This window comes from Apus apus, chromosome 16 (genome assembly GCF_020740795.1).
Source record: "Apus apus isolate bApuApu2 chromosome 16, bApuApu2.pri.cur, whole genome shotgun sequence".
Classification (NCBI taxonomy): Eukaryota; Metazoa; Chordata; class Aves; order Apodiformes; family Apodidae; genus Apus; species Apus apus.
In genome coordinates, this window is record NC_067297.1 from 12588767 (window position 1) to 12607688 (window position 18922).

The 18922-nt window shown below is 38.3% G+C and overlaps 2 protein-coding genes across 5 annotated transcripts in view; one reads left to right on the forward strand and one right to left on the reverse strand.

The window, feature by feature from the left end:
* Nucleotides 1–32: 32 nt before the first annotated feature.
* RSRC2 (arginine and serine rich coiled-coil 2) lies at nucleotides 33–14900 on the reverse strand. 4 transcript variants are annotated; one of them, XM_051634493.1, is made up of 10 exons: nucleotides 14791–14900; nucleotides 11837–11993; nucleotides 11195–11238; nucleotides 8465–8655; nucleotides 7369–7512; nucleotides 3419–3541; nucleotides 3246–3325; nucleotides 2486–2715; nucleotides 1195–1284; nucleotides 33–679 (listed from the first exon to the last, which is right to left on the reverse strand). In XM_051634493.1, the coding sequence occupies exons 1-10, from the start codon at nucleotides 14794–14796 to the stop codon at nucleotides 500–502; spliced, it is 1245 nt and encodes a 414-aa protein (XP_051490453.1). In that variant the 5' UTR covers nucleotides 14797–14900; the 3' UTR covers nucleotides 33–499. The 4 variants fall into 4 exon arrangements, with proteins under 4 accessions (XP_051490453.1, XP_051490452.1, XP_051490454.1 ...); XM_051634492.1 differs by having other exon boundaries at nucleotides 2486–2718; XM_051634494.1 differs by having other exon boundaries at nucleotides 2486–2718; nucleotides 8465–8677.
* A 589-nt stretch (nucleotides 14901–15489) lies between these two features.
* KNTC1 (kinetochore associated 1) overlaps nucleotides 15490–18922 on the forward strand; it is a 38497-nt gene continuing 35064 nt past the window's right edge. The window contains exons 1-7 of the mRNA XM_051633896.1: nucleotides 15490–15621; nucleotides 15721–15841; nucleotides 16232–16347; nucleotides 16668–16740; nucleotides 17728–17805; nucleotides 18308–18342; nucleotides 18533–18643. Coding sequence (XP_051489856.1) covers nucleotides 15490–15621; nucleotides 15721–15841; nucleotides 16232–16347; nucleotides 16668–16740; nucleotides 17728–17805; nucleotides 18308–18342; nucleotides 18533–18643 — 666 coding nt within the window. The remainder of the gene's footprint in view (nucleotides 15622–15720; nucleotides 15842–16231; nucleotides 16348–16667; nucleotides 16741–17727; nucleotides 17806–18307; nucleotides 18343–18532; nucleotides 18644–18922) is intronic.

The window sequence follows — 18922 nt, forward strand, 5'->3', positions numbered from 1 at the left end:
GCCCAAAAGACAACTTAATTAGCATAAAGACCTTAGAGAAAAAATGTCTTTATTATTAACCAGGTTTTTTTGCACTGGATTATGTGCCTATTGGCCCAGTCCGCTAAATAACATCTACACAATGTTTCTTTCATGTTTCAAGAATTGAAAATAACTGTACAAGGTTAAAGTACAAAAGTACACAAGACAGTGGACACCAAATATCCATGTATGAGCTTCTCCCATTTGCTGCTTGGTTTGAAAAGTAGAACTTTAACTAAAAATACTGTCCTTCTATAGCTCTGTCAAGTTTAATGGAAGTGGGTATAACCTGATTACAACACTAACACCAGTATCACTTATCTGATATTTACAAAAAAAATTGTATTTTTCAATAAATTAAAGTCAATGCAACACCCATGCAAGCTAGAATGCTAGCTTTTTGGTGAACAAGGACCCAACATTTGAACAAGAACCTTTCATAGTCCCAAACTTTAAAACCGCCATTTTTTTTTCCTTTTCAAACTGCATCCATTCCTCGCATTGAAGATGTAAAACCCAACCCCATTCCTCTTTGTGTATGAGTCTGTGATCTTGCCATTTCATACTGTGCATCTAGATTTCTGAAAACCTCTTCCTGTTGCTTCAGCGTTTTGTAACTCTCTTCATCCACCGAGCTGCAGCCAGCTTCATCCTCGCTCTAGAAAGCAGACAGAAGAAAAACTTCAGTGGTGTTTTCATACACCAAGGTGTCTTAAAGGTAACAATTTTTCTTTGTTCTTTCCCAAAGCTAGTTAGAATTCAAGCATTTGATTTTACTGCTGGAACTTTCCAGGGTAGCTTCCCCCTTACTGTCAAGAAACAGGTTGAGGCCTTTTCTATCCAAGTCCTTTTTCCAACTCATTAAATGTCTCCAATAAACTCATCTATACAGAATGACAGGATTTATCACACTATGAATACTTGCTACAGTTACTACTGATATTACAGATCACAACAGTTGTCTTGTCAGCCAGAAACAATGGAATTCTAGAACGTGAACTGAATTTGGATTTAGACTCTACTTGTGAACTTTAACGAAAATTACTTAAAGTTCTTAACTATATCCGGTAGTATCGGGTTAACATCTTTATTGGTTAAGATACACTTTAAAATAAAAACCAAACCCACTATCCTTAATTTTTTAAACTTAATTGCACATGCAGAACTCCTTACCTTAATGCCCATCAGTTTTCTGAACTTGACATTTTGGTCCTTGTTTCCAAAATTTAATTTTTCCCATATTTCTGCAGACTGTGATTTATCCTGTACAGGTTAAAAAAAAAGAGATGTATCAACTTTCTATTTTCTCTAATATCACAATACAGCAGCAAACAAAAAAATTGTATTAAAAATGAGCCAACTGTGTAGCACTAGCACAGGTGGAAGTAAAAGGTTTCCAAGTGACATCTGACACTTCTGCTGCATCCTCACAGAAGCTCTATGAGGAAAGTCTACTTAACCAGAGGTTTCAAGATGCAGGTATATTCTTTCCTTGAGTAGATTGTACTGTATTCCACAAATTTTGGAAACATCGTCAGAATGCAGGCTTATAATTAATCATGGAAAAATGTATTTGGCTCACTATATTTAAGCAATACACAGCACAATTCAACAACTGCTTAAGAAAGCATTGAGGTTTCTTCTTTCCTCCCTTTTGCCTCCCATCAATGCCATGTGAGCCAGTTTCAGTTTTTTGCATCTTCTGAAAGTCTGTGAAAAGCTAAGTGAGCTGGTTGCCTAACAGACCACAACAATCATCAACCTAATGGAACAAACACACTAGCTTAGTGTCAAAAGACAAAAATATTCAAGTGCCAATTTTTTCATTGTATCAGCAAGCAAAACCTGTACTCGAATCCAGCAACTTCCTGAAAAAGCAACTGCCATAGGAAACTTTTTTATTTGGCAGTCTAGAATTTGCTAATTTCAAGACCGTTTATTTGATAAATAATAGAAATCGGAAGGCTTCTTTCTAGATTTTGCCACTGTTAGTAATTCATTACTCCTGAAAGATTACTAGCAAGGTTTGCAGGCTTGTTTTTCAAGTCTGGGACTGGGCAAGATACATCAAATCCAAATCTCTCCAGTCACAGAAAGGAGTGGTCAATTATAGTTTCTATAGCTTAGTCATTCTGCTTTTCAGCAAAAAGAGACCATCTGTATTTGATGTTTAGTTGCAAGGTGTAGACAAATTGACAAAAGTAACATTAAGATTATACCTCCTTAAGTTTTATGACATTAGAGGTTTTCCTGAGGTTTGTGCCACAATCCTTTGTCATTGAAGGTCTACTTATCTTAGTCCTTTCACTCCTGAAGTTTTACTTTGGGCTGCTGTTAATAGGGAAGCTTCCTAACATGTATGAAAGTAATTTCAGTGGAAATAATGTTAGTAAGCATTCTTGAACTGCCTGAGTGCAATTTGTTTCCAAAGTAGTTCTATGGAAGTAAAAAAGAACAACGTTACCCCTTCCTTTTTGCCTTGCCAAAGCATCTTCCGCTTTTTCTCCTGCTCAGCAAATTTCATTGGATTCACTGCTGCTGGGTTATAATAGCTTGGTACAGCTATTCCAGTCTCTGCTAGTGCTTTTGCTTGTAATGCTGCCATTTGAGCTGCCATTGCTATCTGAGGAGTCACTTGTGTCCCCGATGCCAGAAGAGCAGCAACATTAATAACAGAACCTCCAGAGGCTGCAGCTGCTGCAGAAGAAAGGTAATTTGCTATCACAAAAAAGTTCAGACAACCCCAGAAAAACCTCCTTGAACAAACAAAACAATCCCCAAACATCACCCTTCACCAGAAGTTAAAAATGTCCCAATAACAAACGCATGATAAAATACATGTTATTTGTATCTCATGCTTCTAAATACACCTAAGCTGGTAACAGTTTTCAAAATCTTCCTTAATAATCCATCCAGGAAAGGTCCAATGAAGACCACAAAATCATTTACCAGCATAGCACACATTTTTGTTGCCAGTTCATCAATACTCAGTAACCAGTAAGAAATCCTGATCTTTTCTGTTGGGGTTTTACGTTTGTTATGGGGTTTTTTGGTTTTGGAAACATTTCCTAGTTCTAGATGTGGTTTATAAAAGGACCAAGTTAACAATTTAAGAAAGACATCATGCAGATCTGTTGGACAGTACTGTAACACCCAGCACATAAGTTTACACTATTTCCCACTTCCCCTATTGTTTAGGAATTAACATACTATACATGGACTACCTGCAGCCATTTCCTGTTGCTTCTGTTTTTCAACCATTTCTTTCTCTCTCTGTTCTTGTAGTTTCTTTGCTCTTTCCAGTCTAGACGTGCACAAGAATAAAAATATTCAGACATGTGAAACCAAAAGCAGCTTATTTACACGACATATCATTAAAATCTTAACAACTTCTGACCTTCTGGCTAATGCTTCCTGTGCATCCATAGCTGTGTTTCTTCCCCGGAAAGGTGGTGGACTCGGACTCCGGCTGTGACTCCTGCTGAACCTTCGGGGCTTTTCAATTCTTTTCTTTCTCTCCCTGTAACCAAATTCAACACGAGTTGCTAAAACAATGAAGCTACATATATACCTTAACATTTCATCAAGTGTTTACAACTCTGAAAAATGACTTCATGCTTAATTTGCAGAGCTCTCCAGAACAGCTTTCAGAGATTACTCTAGAACAATGTAAGTCACATCTGCTTTGTAACAAGACAAAGCTAAAACTGAAGATTTCCAACTGCAAGTGGTAACAATGAGTAATTCCTGGTATTTCTTTACCCTCTTATACATAGTGTTTAGAACAAACAGATCTACTCTAGAGATTAATTCTACAACCTGACAAGAAAAAATACCATGTAAGCCTTGATAAATTGAATTGCAAGAAAACAGTAAAATGGGCCGAGTTACAATAATGTTTTAAAACCACAAAAGACCTAACAGCACTCAGTGTTAAAAGTGAGCATTTTGAAGAAGCCCGATTGAAAAACTGGAATAGTACTCAGGAAAATTACTACTTCTCTCCCCTGTGTATACCCTTCACTAGATGTGCTTTGGACAACTGGCGCCTGACAATCTGAGAAGAACCCGTATCAAAGACATTTTTAAGCAAAATACCAAAATTTTCATCTCAATTCTCCTTTAGTAACCTGCTCCCCACCTCCTCCCAAGTTGTTCCTACAACATACACATTTAGTCACATCTAAGCAACAGCCACCCAAAATACAAACCTAAGGAACTATCAGGAATATTTCTCCTTGCCATGATCACCAATATCTACAGCACAGGAGATAAAGGTTTATCCCCGTTTAAGCCTCTGACACTGATGTTTTTAACAAAGAAGTCACAGATACTGGCAGCATCCAACAAAATTTACAGCAGTTATCACACATCTTCCCCAGATTTGCCATAAACAGCAAGTAGAGATGCACAAAGATGTGTCTACAATTTTGCACTTAAAATCTTATTACTAACCATTGAAGATAATAACTAACAACAGCCACTTTAAAAGGCATTCAGATAATCTGTTTCTTCCATTTGCAACTTGGGCAGCATCTACAATCACGAAATGTAGACTGAAGTTATAATAAGATGCTTATTTACATGACAAATCTGGTAGAATACAAAAGAGGTGAGACTTATCTTTTCATAGAAGATGACAAGAGGCAGATTCAGGCACTAGGAAGTGACAGATCTGCATTCCTGAGATAAGACGTAATGCATGTTTCAAAGATACCTTCATTTTTCCCATGCTGACTACTGTAGTTTGGTCTTGACTTTGGTCTGATGCTTTATTGCACTGGTAAACATCAAGGAAATAAATATTTGAGCTTTTGTATTTAAGTATTTCCATTTGAAACAAGAAGATCGTGTAATGTTTTCCACCTAGCATTTAATCAGAGAAATGCCACAAAAGAACTGCCAGGAGGGTCTATACCCTCACAGAACAGAAAGATTAGTTTAAACACTAGTGAGGACAGATCACTTGAAAATGTGAGCTTGAGACTGCAAAGAACCATCAAGGGATGGTTAAGCTCCACAATTAACAAATGCTTCTGTCATAGCCTTTCACTGTAACAAATACTGCTTTTCATGAATGAGGGAATTCATTTCACAATTGAGTTTTAACAGGGCAGGTTTCCACATCATGTTTATGTGGCTTGAGGAGAATTTCCCTTGAGGCTTGTCCCATAAGTCTTTTCAAAGGTTTCACCTAAGCCCAGAACCTGATGAAGTGTTCTAGCTACTGTTAAAAAAAACCAAACACATTCCACTTATCTTTCTTCTCTAGGACTTGCAAGACAAAACCAGTACTTAAAATAAATGAATTCTTGCAGTATGTCCATCACTATTCAACAAGGCATGTTTCCAATTGAAGAAATTCCTAAGGTATGACTATTTTTTTATTTTTTCTTCCCACATGTGCTGTTCAGGTAATTGGAATTCCACTGCAGAAGCAAAAAAACTATCCCAGGATGTGAAGTTTTCACAGAATTATTAAACACAAAATGTTCACAGTGACTTTTAAAAACAGAAACTGCATATAATCTATAATAACTGGAAATAATGGGGAACTGAAGCCTTACACATCATTCCAAAGGTGATTTAAACACCATTAAATGCAAGTAACACAATTGTACCAATTGAAGACCCACCAGCTCTACTCACCCCAGTTGAAAGTTTGGTAGAAAGTGTATGCCAAAATAAAATCTGACACAAACCACGTACTTCAACTAGTTCTTCAGAAAGATAAGTCTTCTTAAGAGTTTCACAAGTGATGATGAGCATTACATGAGTGTGCTAGATTCTTAAGTCTCCAGTGATCCACCGTAACGATGAGTAGTCATAACCAACTTCTATACCCTTTAAATATGCAATTTAAAATACTCTAGTGAAAATACTACTAAATGAACTGGGAACACCGGCAACACTTTCTCAGGAGCTCTGAAGGAAAACCAATTGACATTCAAACTACTTGTTTTACTTTAAACAAGTAGTAGGTGAAAAAATTCAACCGTAGTGGTCATTGTCAAATTTCAACTTACTCATTCAGAAAATCCTACAGGACATTAAGAATGCAAAGGTGACACACAAAGAGACTGAGAACTCCACACCAAAATACTGAGCAATTAATCAGTATCAGAAAACAAACTTCTACTATAAAGCGAACAAAACCTCAACTCTAGCACATTCCAGATGAGGCATGAACCTGTCAAAAGACCCAGAATAAGTGCCTAGCTAGAGCGCTTAAATCTGTGCACCTAGAATTTAAGTTTAAGGAAGAAATGGAAACACCCAAGACAGGGAGAAAAAAAATAATATGAAAAATACTCTCATGTTACACTTGACAAAAAGGAGCTGGTAACCAGTAACACAGAATAGTCCATTCAGATCACAAACAGTCCATCTGAATTCTAAATTCACCTTAACACTACACTATGATAGTTCACAGCCACTTTTTAGATTAACTTTGTGGAGCTGATTAAGATTAGCTTCTGAGCAGTTTATCTGCTCTGACTGCCAGTGATTCCCAGTTAAAACTTCCCTTTTATGATACACATGCACAGAGACAATCACAACAGTATTTTTAAGAATCACAGAACTGATGGGAGTCAGAAGGGACCCCTAGAGATCATCTAGTCCAACTCACCCACTGAAGTAGAATAACTTAAGGCACTTTACACAGGACTGTATCCAGGCAGGTTTTGAGTAACTCCAGACATGGAGACTCCACAATCTCCCTGGGCAGCCTGTTCCAGTGCTCTGTCACCCTCACTGTAAAGTTTTTCCTTATATTTAAATGGAACTTCCTATGTTTCAACTTGTACCTGTTGCCCCTCATTCTGACACTGGGAACTAAGAAGAGCATTGTCAACCACACTACTCTTGCATCAAACACATGGAAAGGTTAGCTGGATCTTATTCTTCAGTCTTTCCCACTTAAATATCATTTAAATATCCTTTTCTCAGTTGTGGCATAAGAAAACAAGAGCTTGAACTGTGGTAACCATTACTACTCAAAATATTAAGTTACCTTCCTTCTACTTTCTCAGTCACAAGTTCTAAAACAGTGTTTTTTTAAGATACCCACAGAATATTTGGTTAAGTATTTCTAATTGCTAACATGAAAACATGCTGTGAGAAGCTGATAATCTGAGACACTTAAGCTGTCAAGGACAGATGTTTCTGTAAGTATATGCAAACTACCCAGCCCTTAACCCATTGTATCAATACAGCTGAGAAAAGCCAAACACAGTTACACTAAATATACACTAACTGGCAAATCCATCATCCTCATATACACCAGCCCATCACAAAGTTCAGCCAAAACACTACCATCAAGTGCATATGAAAGTTAACACTTACCTGCTTCTACTCCTAGTTCTGCTTTTACTTCTACTTCTATGTCTGTGTCTCGATCTTGATCTAGAACGAGATCTTACACGTCGTTTTCTCTCTCTGCTGCGAGATCGGGACTTTTTCCTATCACGACTTCTACTACGATGACGTCTGAAACACACGTCCCACATTCTTACATATATTCTCATGTTTCAATTCAGCTTCTACTCACAGACTTACATACAGGTTTGTCACCACAGGGCAAAATCTATCAGACTGCAAACTACACACAGAGAAGTTGATGCCTGGAACAGTTTAAGTTATAAGACTAGGAAATAAAATGGGAGTGGAACCAAAACCAACCACCAGCCACAAAAGAGGAGTTTAGCAGGGTTTGTGTACACAATCATACACATCAATAGTTATTTTTAGTTGTTCATTAAAGAGAACATCACAAAAACAAATACAAGGCCCAATTAATTTGATGGAGGAGTCTTAAATTCAAGGCAACAAACTCTCCTCCGCATGGTATTCCACTACCACTGGGAAGAGATGCCCAAGTTTCCAGTCCCTCAGCCTACCATTACCTGAAGCTTGTTCCCTGCTGCCATGTTTGCTACAAACCCCTCAGCTATGCACAGATCTGGCTGAAAAATTCTGCTGGCAGCAACCTGTCTGTCCCAGCAGTTCTCCTACCATCAGTGTGCTAGGTGGCCTACCATGCAAGGTGGCTTAGACAGCATCATCTCTGAGTAATGTCTTGATTTAGGGGTAAAAAGACATGAGTTTGCTAGAGTATATTTTCTTTCCTGTCACTGAATAGAGCACATTTAATACACACAGTTTAGAAATGTTCTGTACTTGGTATACTGATTATAAACATGACACTGATCACCTATATAAAGCCTTGGAGATATTTTGTACTTTTTTCAGAACCAATCTGAAAAAAATCCAACCGAGTAGGAGCAAAGGCACTACCCAACGGAAACCAAGGCATGCAGTATAAATTGACACTTTTGTTAAATCAGGTAATATAATTCAATTGTACTTCAGAAGCCTACACAAATTCCACAGGCTGCTTTAGTACATGCACTTAAAAAAAGAATAATGTGAAACAACTTACCTTTCACGAGACCTGGATCTTGAATGACTCCTCCCTCTTGATGACTTTCTCTCTTTGCGTTTGTGTCTATCCTCACCATTTTCAGATGAATTTAGGCTATCTCTTCCCTTGTCGGAAGAATGTTCTTTGTCATTGTGGTCTTCAGATTTGTGCTTCTTGGAGGACTTCTCTTTGGATTCATGTCTTCTTGCCTGTTTTAAGAAGAAGTTGGTTCTTTCAGGAAAATAGTGCAACAAAGAGAGTTAGTATGGGTATCAGAAAATAAAAAATGATAAGTTGTGATGCAACATTAGTAACCTTAGGAGTGTGACTCAATCATGAGTGATGGCTATTTTACCTAATGCCACCAACTACCCAAAGTTGCAAACATACACTAGATTTTTTCCCCTCCTCCCCACTGTCTAAAACAGCGTTTCCATATAAAAGTTCACAGCATTGTAACAAAACTGTAATTCTCAGTTACTGCCTCCATTCCAAACACATAAGTAACTACCCTTAAGCTCCTGGCAATTTATGAATACTCATATATACACACACATTTGTAGTGAGTATTTAATATTTGCCTAAGCCTACTATGTCCAAAGTTACCAAAATCCATACATAGTTGCAGACATACACTATTTTACTTCTAGAACCAAAACAACTTCCTAACCATCGTTAAGTTTACTCTTCACTCACTAACTTCCAACATTTTAAAAAAGCAAAGTATTAAGTTACATGTTTTTTTTAATGTTTAAAACTAATATGCATTACTTTGAGACCTTCCACAGTAGCTTTAAATTAAAGATATGCTGCTCCACTATACTGCAATTTCTTCCTGCAGTGCTTCTTAAAAAAAAGATTCCTTTTTATAGTCACAATGCCAAAAATACTTAGCAAGGTCAGGCCTGATTTTTGCCAGTGTTTTCCTTAGAGATCAAGTCATGACATCAACACCTTTCCTAATATATCCAGTTTATACTGAAAGCTTTCTAGCACAAAACCATATCCCGCTTAAGTCTTATGTTTAAATGTTTTGTTTCAATCCACAATGTAAGCATGATACATTCATTTTAGACTAAAATTCAATTCCTGGGAGGTTTGGTTTTTTGGATTTTTTTTTGCATATCTAAATCTGTTAAATACTCATAAAACCTTTCCTATAATTCTAACTCTCTCCAGAAAGAAACAAGTTTGGAGAAGATGCTATAATTAGTTTATAACCACTTATCCAAGCCTTTCTAACTCCTTATTAATATATATTTATAAATATTTTATTATAATTCTTCAAGTATACAGTAACATTAAGATTTTTTCCTGCTTTTACAGTATTTTACTCTTAAGTCCTTGAATAATCAGTCTTTAAATAAAAACACATCTGAAGCTTGAGATGTTACCTATATGTTAACTCTACATAGGTATTTACATAAGCAGTTGTGCTGATACACGTATTAGAAAGAATTACTGATATTCAGTATTCTGTTTACAGACTAAGAGCTTAATCTTGCAAATGGATGAAAACAGTACATCTACCATAGGACATTATTCCTCATCTGTTCATTCTGTGAAACTTAAAACTGCTAAATAAATGATGTAAGATTAGATCCTAGAGCATAGCAAAACACTTGTCAAAACATTAAGCAAGGTCTTTTTTTTTAAACATTAAAAAGATATTTTTATTTTTAAAATCACATCTTCCAGGCACACACGTAGTAATAAACCATTATATCCCATAACGGAGTCAAGATATTTTAAGGGAAATATGAGTTTGAATGACTAATAGTTACCTTATCATGAAGTAGGCTTATAATTTTGCTATCTGAGTCTGCAGCGTCTTCAGTTCAGTCTCTTCGCGCATTAGCACGCTGAGTATGATTTATTATAGAAATGTTATCATGTGAGCTAAACAATATATTCAATTTCACAAAAACTCTCCTAGATTATTTTTCCTTTTTTTTTTTCCTCTCCTTTTTTAAACAGAGCTTCCATTGGAATAGGGGAAGGAGAAGTTCCTGACCCAAGAGAAAAGTCAAGTTTCCCTCTTCTGACCCAGCCTGTTATTGCCCCACACGTCTTGAGCTTCTTTGTGACTCTTTTGATGCTCCTGGTTTGCTCATTTCACCTCTTCTCTGGTGTGTAAGCCAGTTATTTTCTAGGTATAATTGATGCCATCTCTTCTCACGCCTCTGTATTCACACACATTTATCTTAAAAAAGAGACAGCCCTCTGAGATGTTTGCTCTACTGTCATGTTTTCAGCTGATTCAGCTTGTTTGTCAAACTATGACAGTCTTTACAATTAAAGGCTGCAATAAACAGAGCTCAGTCAGGTGGGGAATTCCTTTTAATATACTTAAGTAGATGGGTATGTATAACTGAAAGTCCTGAACATTGGCCAGGAATAAAGCCACCCAAGGCTTTTGCTTAATGGAAGCTCTGTGAAAGTCATCAAGAACACCATTCTACTTCTTCACATGAATTCTTTCTTTTGGCTGTTTCCACAAAAAAGAAAGTAATTTAAGTTACTAGTTTTTGAAAGCATTTTTATATAAAACTATTACCTTGTCAACATGATGGCTGCAATCATGCTTCACTATGAAACGATCTCCATATCCATTATTAAGCTTAAAGTTTCCAATTTCTTGTACTTACCATAAAGTCATTTATATAGGTTAACACATTTGTGCATTACTACAAGATGCTTTTTAAGACGTATTGTACAATTACCTAAACGCTACAAAGTGTTAATTACCTCTTTGCTTCTGCTCCGGCTTCTGTGTTTTCTTCCTTCAGCATCTGGAGAAGAAAAAAATTCCTTGTTATTTACCAAGTTAAAGAAGAGATCAGCTGGCTATAATATTTCTAGCTCCTTTCAGTAAGCCCACCCCATAAATAGAATAGAGATTTAGACAACCAACAGCACTATTTCATATCTACTGCAGAAAGCAAAATCCAGCTGTTATTTCCAGTTCTTTGTTTGCATTTACTTAAGCTATGACAGTGAAAAACTAGCTCATGTCAAACTCCAGTCCCATTCCTCAGCCAGGTAACATTCTATTTGTTATTACCATGCAAAAGGATCCCTGTCTAAGCATCTCTAATGAAAATTAAGACAAAGTAGTATGGTTTTCTGGTTTGAGTTGTCATCCCCCTCCACCCCACATCCCCTGAACACTGGCTTAGCACTCCAATCATTAAAACTGAAAAGCTTCAACAGAACACATTGAAGATAAAACCCCAAAACTTAAGAGTAGATTCCTTTTCCTCCCCCCCCCAATTCTAACATGTTACTAGAGCTAAGACTATTTTTTCCAAAAAAGCTTTAAAGAGAGTTTAATTCTACAAGCACACACCAGAACATCACTAAGCAACTTTCCTTACACAAAGACCATACCTGACTTACGTCGTCTTTCCCTTGACCGTGAGCGTGATCTTGAGTAATGATGCTTTGATGTTCTGGGAGAACTAGAGGCATCTGACTGCTCCTTCTTCTTCTCTCTTTCTGGAGAGGACTTTTCTGGGGCTACTCCATCTCGTTCTGTATCGCTACCCTGCGCATGAAGACAGAATATTTAAAATCCAGAAACTTAGAACAAAAGCCAACCTGTTTACTTAGTACTTCCTCTGAGCACACATTTACAATTATTTTCTGTGAAGACAATGTCATACATTGCCATCTCACTATTAGTAGGCAACAGCTTTATATACTTGCAGTAAACGATGTAGCTGCATACACACTGGTATTTCAACACTTAAATAGAGAACTGAGATTACTTAAGATCAGTATTGTCCCAAGAGATCTAAGTCACCTCACAAGTTGGGGCATTACTGAGGCATAGCACAAAATCCCCACAATGTTTTGAAGGACAGTGTGAACTTTGAGGATAAATTAAATTAGATGTATTGAATTAGTGTTGGACAGCAAACTTTTGAAGAAGGAGTAAGTTTTGCGTAGAGATACAAGAGTACATTTAGGTCACATCCACCTGTCCAAACAATTTCTGTATCACATTTTTGTCAGGTGACTGAACCCAAGATGTTCCCTCCATCCCTTCTAAACCATGAACTAGTACTAAACCCAGAAACTTATCTTGTGCAGAGCAGTCAAGACAGTTTTTGTGATTCAATGCTGAGAGAAGTAATTATGTCCAACCAGTGCAATGCAATGAAAGGAACAATAAGGAAAACCTGCACACTGAAAAGGTGAACGTGCTTTCACTAATGCCTTTACAGATTCACTGGTCTCTCTTGTGGTGATCATGTAAATGGTAGTTAATATCAAACCTTCTGAATGAACATTGTGTGGCTGCAGAAGACTTCACTAAGGACATAATTTGGCTCAGAAATGCTATTCATTAAGATAATATAGTGTAGCAGAGGTCTTGAACTTGCACGGTTTTCTACCAGCTGCAGCTTTATTTGCAAACTGAACAAGACATGTGGAAACCCCTCATATGCCGATTTAAATACATTACTTTGTAAATGAAGCAGCTAGGTTATTTTAAACTATAACAGATATTACAGATTGTAATTAATGCATTGTGTATTAATGGCAGACATTCTTCCTAACATGCTACAGGGAAGTATCTGGATTTGTATTTCGGCTGTTGCTGTTTAGTCTGCCCAATTCTTCATTAATTTGTATATGTACAAAGATACATCTAGAGTAAAAATCTTTCCTCAGAGAAATCAAGCAGCTGCTCTTCTCCAGTCACACGGTACACCAATACCCAGTTAAAATATGGTCAAAAGCCCCTATTCCTTAAGATTGCATCTGCAGCAGAGCTTCAACAGTCTCAGTGACAGTTCTGAATACTATGGAGACCACCCACCATCCTGAAAACTTTAGGAAATTGAAGAGTAGGAAGTGACTCCCCTCTTTGTGATATTATCATTCATGATTGCTGGCATTCCACATCTATTTATCATCTGCTTATCTACACTTCCCTTTCTTCCACTTCTTCCTTCTTCATCTAAGGTTTCCAAAAGACCCAGCTAGAATAAATTAAGGAATTTTGAGATTTCTACAAATTTACATTTCAAAGTCACTTAAGGAAGACAAGGAAAACACTAACAGCCTATTTTCACTGGCTTTTTAAACACAGTACCCAACTGAAACTGAGCCCTCTGCCACCGGTCCAAGGCTTCCAGTCTCATGATTTATACACACTGCTGCTCATTAATGCCCTTGTGCACTGCACCTCAAAGAAATGTCTTGGCTCTCCAAAAACACAGAAATAAAGGCTGACAGAGTTCAGTGAGACTATTCTCAGTTCTTACAAGTCCACCTGGATTGGCAACAGACTCTCAGTCTCACTGAACAAGCCCCTCACCTGCTACACTTCACAGGAACCTCAAAGATAATGCCTATAATCTAGGTGCAAAACTAAAAGTCCATAATTCTTCAAGTCCTTTTACATAAAAACTTATCTTATTCTTAACAGAATAAGTTGTATAGACCAAAAAGGCACTTAAAAAACAAGAGTAATCTTCTCCAGAAGTTTATGGTCCTCTTGTTCTGTTTCACCACTGGTCAGACTTTCAAGACAGGAACTTAAAATACCAGATTAAACACCGAAAAGTTCTTAAAGTAAATGTTGAAAAGTTTTTATCTCTTTAGACTCTCATTTGTTTGTTTTTGTTTTTCATTCCAGACTATTTAATAACTTTTGAAAAAAATTAATCATATCGAGTTTGGTAACTACTCTTATTGGTTCTTTAACTCAATTACGGGACAGACACCTTCATATGTTATCAGGCCACACAGGTTTTAAGAGAATATAGCCACACTTTTATAAAGGATAGGAAGCACTACAGCAGGGGCGTTTCCTATCGGTATTAACCAAGAAAAACAGAAGAATGGAGGCAAAGGATGAATCAAGAAAAAGAGGCTAAAAATGGCAGGCCTGTGACAAAACGCGAAGAAAAGTAACAGGGCAGGGAAAGCTACACAAACGAAAACTTGAGTATGGCCCCATCTATCCGCTCTCCCTCCCCTCCCATGGAACCTGCGCCCCAGTCCCTCTAACGCCTGCTCGTATGGCCACAACACATCTCTCCCCGGCCAGGAAAATAAAGACCCTCGGTCACAAGGCATCTCCGCTTCTCCCCAGGGCCACAGAAATGAATCAGAAACTTCTGGAAACGGAGAGCGCGGCAGGGGGTGAAAAGCGGCCACCCCCTCCCCGAGGCCCATCATGGCGCCGGCAAGCGAAGGAGCGGCGGGCGCCATTTTGTCTCTCCGCGCACACGGCTTCCCGACCCAGCCCTCCCCGCCTCGCACGCTCTTCCCTCCCGCCCCGCGGCAGCCCCTCGTCCAGCAAACCCGGCCGAGCCAACAACACTCACCGCCATGACCGAGCGCCCGGGACGCCGCTCCCCCTCAAGAACGCCTCAGGAGCGGCTCAGCCTCCCGCAGCCGCGGCCGTTGCTCTCCCCAACCGAGGCGACGCGCCCCGCCCTCCCTCTCCCTGCAGGCACCCGGATGTTACCGCGGGGCGGGGAGGGGGGGGGGGGAGAAGCAGGAGCCGCGGGGCGCTCTGGGAACGGAGAAGGATGAGGCGGTGTCTTAGCAACTGGTGCCGTCCGCGTTCGGAGGAGGTTTGAGCCGGGCTCCGACCCGTAGCGCTGGCGGCGGCTCCCGCCAATTCGAAAGGCGGAGGCGGCGCGGCGGGACCTGTCACCGCGCTGAGGGGACAGCGGCGCGGGCCGCCGTCCTGATCCCGGCGAGCAGGGTGTCCGCTGCCTGGCGAGGCGGGGAAGCCGCTCTGGTACTGAATTTCTTTCAGCCTCAGGCGCGAAACCTTTCCTTGCCGAGCTGCGCCCAGTCGGGCCCTCTGGGGACGTTCCCTGGGGCCGCGTCGCCCTCGCAGCTTCGCTTTGTCTTCGCTAAACGCGCCGTTTAGGAGGCTTGTTGTACTGCCCTTCCTCCTAGACACAGAATCACGGTGCAACAATAAGATCAGGAATCGGTGTGTGTTCATCTACCTTTTTTTTTAAAGCTCTCTGCGTTACAGCGTGTTCCTTCAACGTTTATCGTAGGTAAACATGTGGAATGACATCGAACTTCTAACAAACGATGACACAGGGAACGAGCAGCTCCCTGTAGGTTTAGGACACGAATGTGGAAATGCATTGTACCAAGTGGATACGCTCCTTCAAATCACATCTTCAGAAAAGGTAGAATTCATCAAAGCTGTGTTTTTCTTGATAATCACCAGAGCTTCTTTGTCATACTTTAAATGTTTAAGTTTTCTAAAAAAGCCTTTTTCTTCTTAGGTCTCAGTTAATCCACAGCTGTATGCATGCAGCTCCAGGGATGGCAGCATTATTGTTGTTGACAGATCAGTGGCACTTCTTGACAGTACTGGGCAGTCCCTTCAGATGCACGTTCAGTTTGGTGAGTTCATTCCTTTGGAATTCCACTGGAAGTTAAAACTCACTTTTAAAATACATGCTAAGTTTTTATATGAAAATACAGTATTTTGCATATCTAACTAACCTGTAAAAGGAGTTAAACACCTAAGTAATAAAAAGTGATTGCTGATTCTGTATGTCATTAAGTATTTATATAGAATGTGATTAGAATTCTTGCTAACTTTTCATTGGAATGGGAATAATGGATACCAAAACCACTCCCTGCATGACCTTTTCTGTACTTTATTTAATCAAAATAAACTATTTTGAAGAAATCTGGGACACTATATTGTCCAATTCTTGTTTCAAATATGAATGTTTATTATTAAAAAATAAATCTTAATATTTGTCATTTTGCCATGGACCTTTTCAGATACTAACGTGGATGTAGTTGGTATGTGTCAAGAAAAACAGTTTCTTGTGGTCGGTGAGAAAAATGGCAATTTCCATCTTATTCACATACCATCAAAACAAACCTTGCTAACCAAGGTACAGTAAAGTTTCCATTTTAATTTTGTTGAAAACATTTTGTTTTGAGAATTTGAGTTGTTTTTTTCCCTTTTCTCCAGATATCAAGTGTAATCATTCTTGTGTTTTGAACACATCACCTAGTTTGAATAAACAGATTAAAGTGACACTTTTATTCCCATAAGTAATGAAGAAACAATTACATGTAGAAGTGGCATGTATAGGAAGAACCAGTTCTTCATGAAAGAAAAATCTTTAAAGTATGAGCTGCTGATGAGTATTTCCTGTCATTTTTTAATATAAAACACAGAATAATAGTCTTTATATTAATCCCCTTTCAGATTTTGGTTGAAAAATCTTCAAATGAAAAGACTTACTTAAGTCTCTTTATTGAAAAAGATCATGCAGATGCAGGTAAGAATTTGATTATTTCCCTCCCCCTTGTCTCAATTTTTGTGATTTTTTTCTCCTTTAATGTCTTTCAAGGAAAGAGACTACACAATAATTCATCAGATACAGCTTCACTTTGCATTATACACTTTAAATGCACTTCTCTTAATGCTCTTTGTTAAAGATAATTAGCTCTTATTATTTTATGAATGCCATAGAAAACAACAAACATTCAGAAGTCAATGCTTCTTCTTTTTAGGACTGTGGTAAACACATAAAAATGCTCCAAAAGGAAGGATTCCTTCTGTCTCCACCTTCTATCAGAACTCAGATGTGAATAGTTCCTGTTCTATAGATCCTGGTCTTGTTCTGTCATAATATAATGTATTTAATCATAGAATCACAGACTCTTTTGGGTTGGAAGGGACTTAAAAGATCATCCAGTCCCACCCCCCTGCATGGGCAGGGACACCTCCCACCAGCCCAGGCTGCTCCAAGCCCCATCCAACCTGCCCTTCAACACTGCCAGGGATGGGGGAGCCACAGCTTCCCTGGGCAGCCTGGGCCAGGGTCTCACCACCCTCACACTAAGGAATTTTCTCCTAATGTCTCACCTAAATCTTCCCTCTTCCAGTTTTAATCCATCACTCTTGTCCTCTCACTACAAGTCCTTGTCAAAAGTCCCTCCCCAGCTTTCCTGGAGCCCCTTCAGGCACTGGAAGGTGCTCTAAGGTCTCCCCAGAGTCTTCAGTTCTCCACTTAAATGTAGTTTTGTCATGAAAACAGAATTTGCAGTCTGATGGTTGCATACAAAAATCATAATTTCAAACAAAACTAAGATGTAAAAACTTATTCTACTCCTTGTTGAAGGTGATAATTTTTTTGTGTCAATATAGCCAGATCTATTGGTCATATTTTTTTCATTATTTCACTGTCCTATTTCTAAATGAGTCGTGTCTTTACTTGATTCCTTGAGTTTGAAATATTTCTATGGGATTTATTTATTTTTAGGTGTTTATCATATGTTCATTCTCACAAACAATGGATTCTTCTGCATTATGTGTCTACCCCTTGCTAAAATTCAGGAAGGTAGGATGATCTACAAACCATTTGGGATTTCCATTTGAACAGGAAGAGCTTTATTAAGAAAGCTTTTCCATGTATCTTTCTAATAGGAATAAGTTGGGATTTTCAATGCATTTTTTAAAAAAGGAAAACAGATGTTCAACTAGCTCTGTAATAAAATTATTTTTGTCTTCTTCCAGTAATTCCTTTAACTTATGTTTCTCCAAATCACTGCTTTAGAGAGAGTACTCAATACTGTGGAAACAGGATTTTAAGCCATAATCAGTCTTCATGGCTCTGAAGAGCTTTTGGAATAATTTACATTTTTCATGCTGTATAAGTACAGTTATTAGTTAATTTTCTATGACTCAGTAGTGTGATCAAGATAAATATTCCCTGTCAAAAATCCTGCCTAAGGTTTTTCAGAAGTCAGGTTAAGTTTAAACTGTCCTGTGTGATGTTTAGTGGGGTTTTTTTCAATGTTGAAATGTTCAATTAACACTGATTTTTTTTGTTGTTGTTGTAGCACTTGACAAGATGGACACGATTACAGCAAAGAAAGTAAGAAATACCTGCTCATTTGTGACATCCTTTAATTCAAAGTTTGGAACAAAGCTTTGTTCTGTACATTTGATTATTACTTTTCCTGTATATAGAGAAATGGGCAGGTCAAGGTTTTATCCACTGATTGTATAAACAATTTCTTTTTCTTCCCCTTTGGTTTGCTTTCCTTTCATCCCCACCCCACAAGTTACAAGGACAGATCAAGACAGCTTTCATTTCCACAGAAGAGTATCACAGCCTTGGCTGTCAGAATTTTGTGATAAGTAACTCAGTGAACAAAATCCATTTGCTCATTGGGGTAAGTACTAAGAACGTGTTTGTAACAATTGTTATGTGATCACTTATGGTGTTTTTTTTAACTGCAACTGAATGTTTCTCTAGCTGGTTGAAAAATAAGATAAGAAACTTTCTGCACTAAGACTTTTTGTCTATTTTCTTCACTGTGAATTTCAAGGTGAACAGTAGTGTAGTTTGGCTGTAGTTTTTCTCATAGGGAAATATCTGTTGTCATTTCAGAACTTGCTCTGTTATAATGATTGGGGGAAAAATATTTTCACCCTGGTTGCCTGACCTTAGT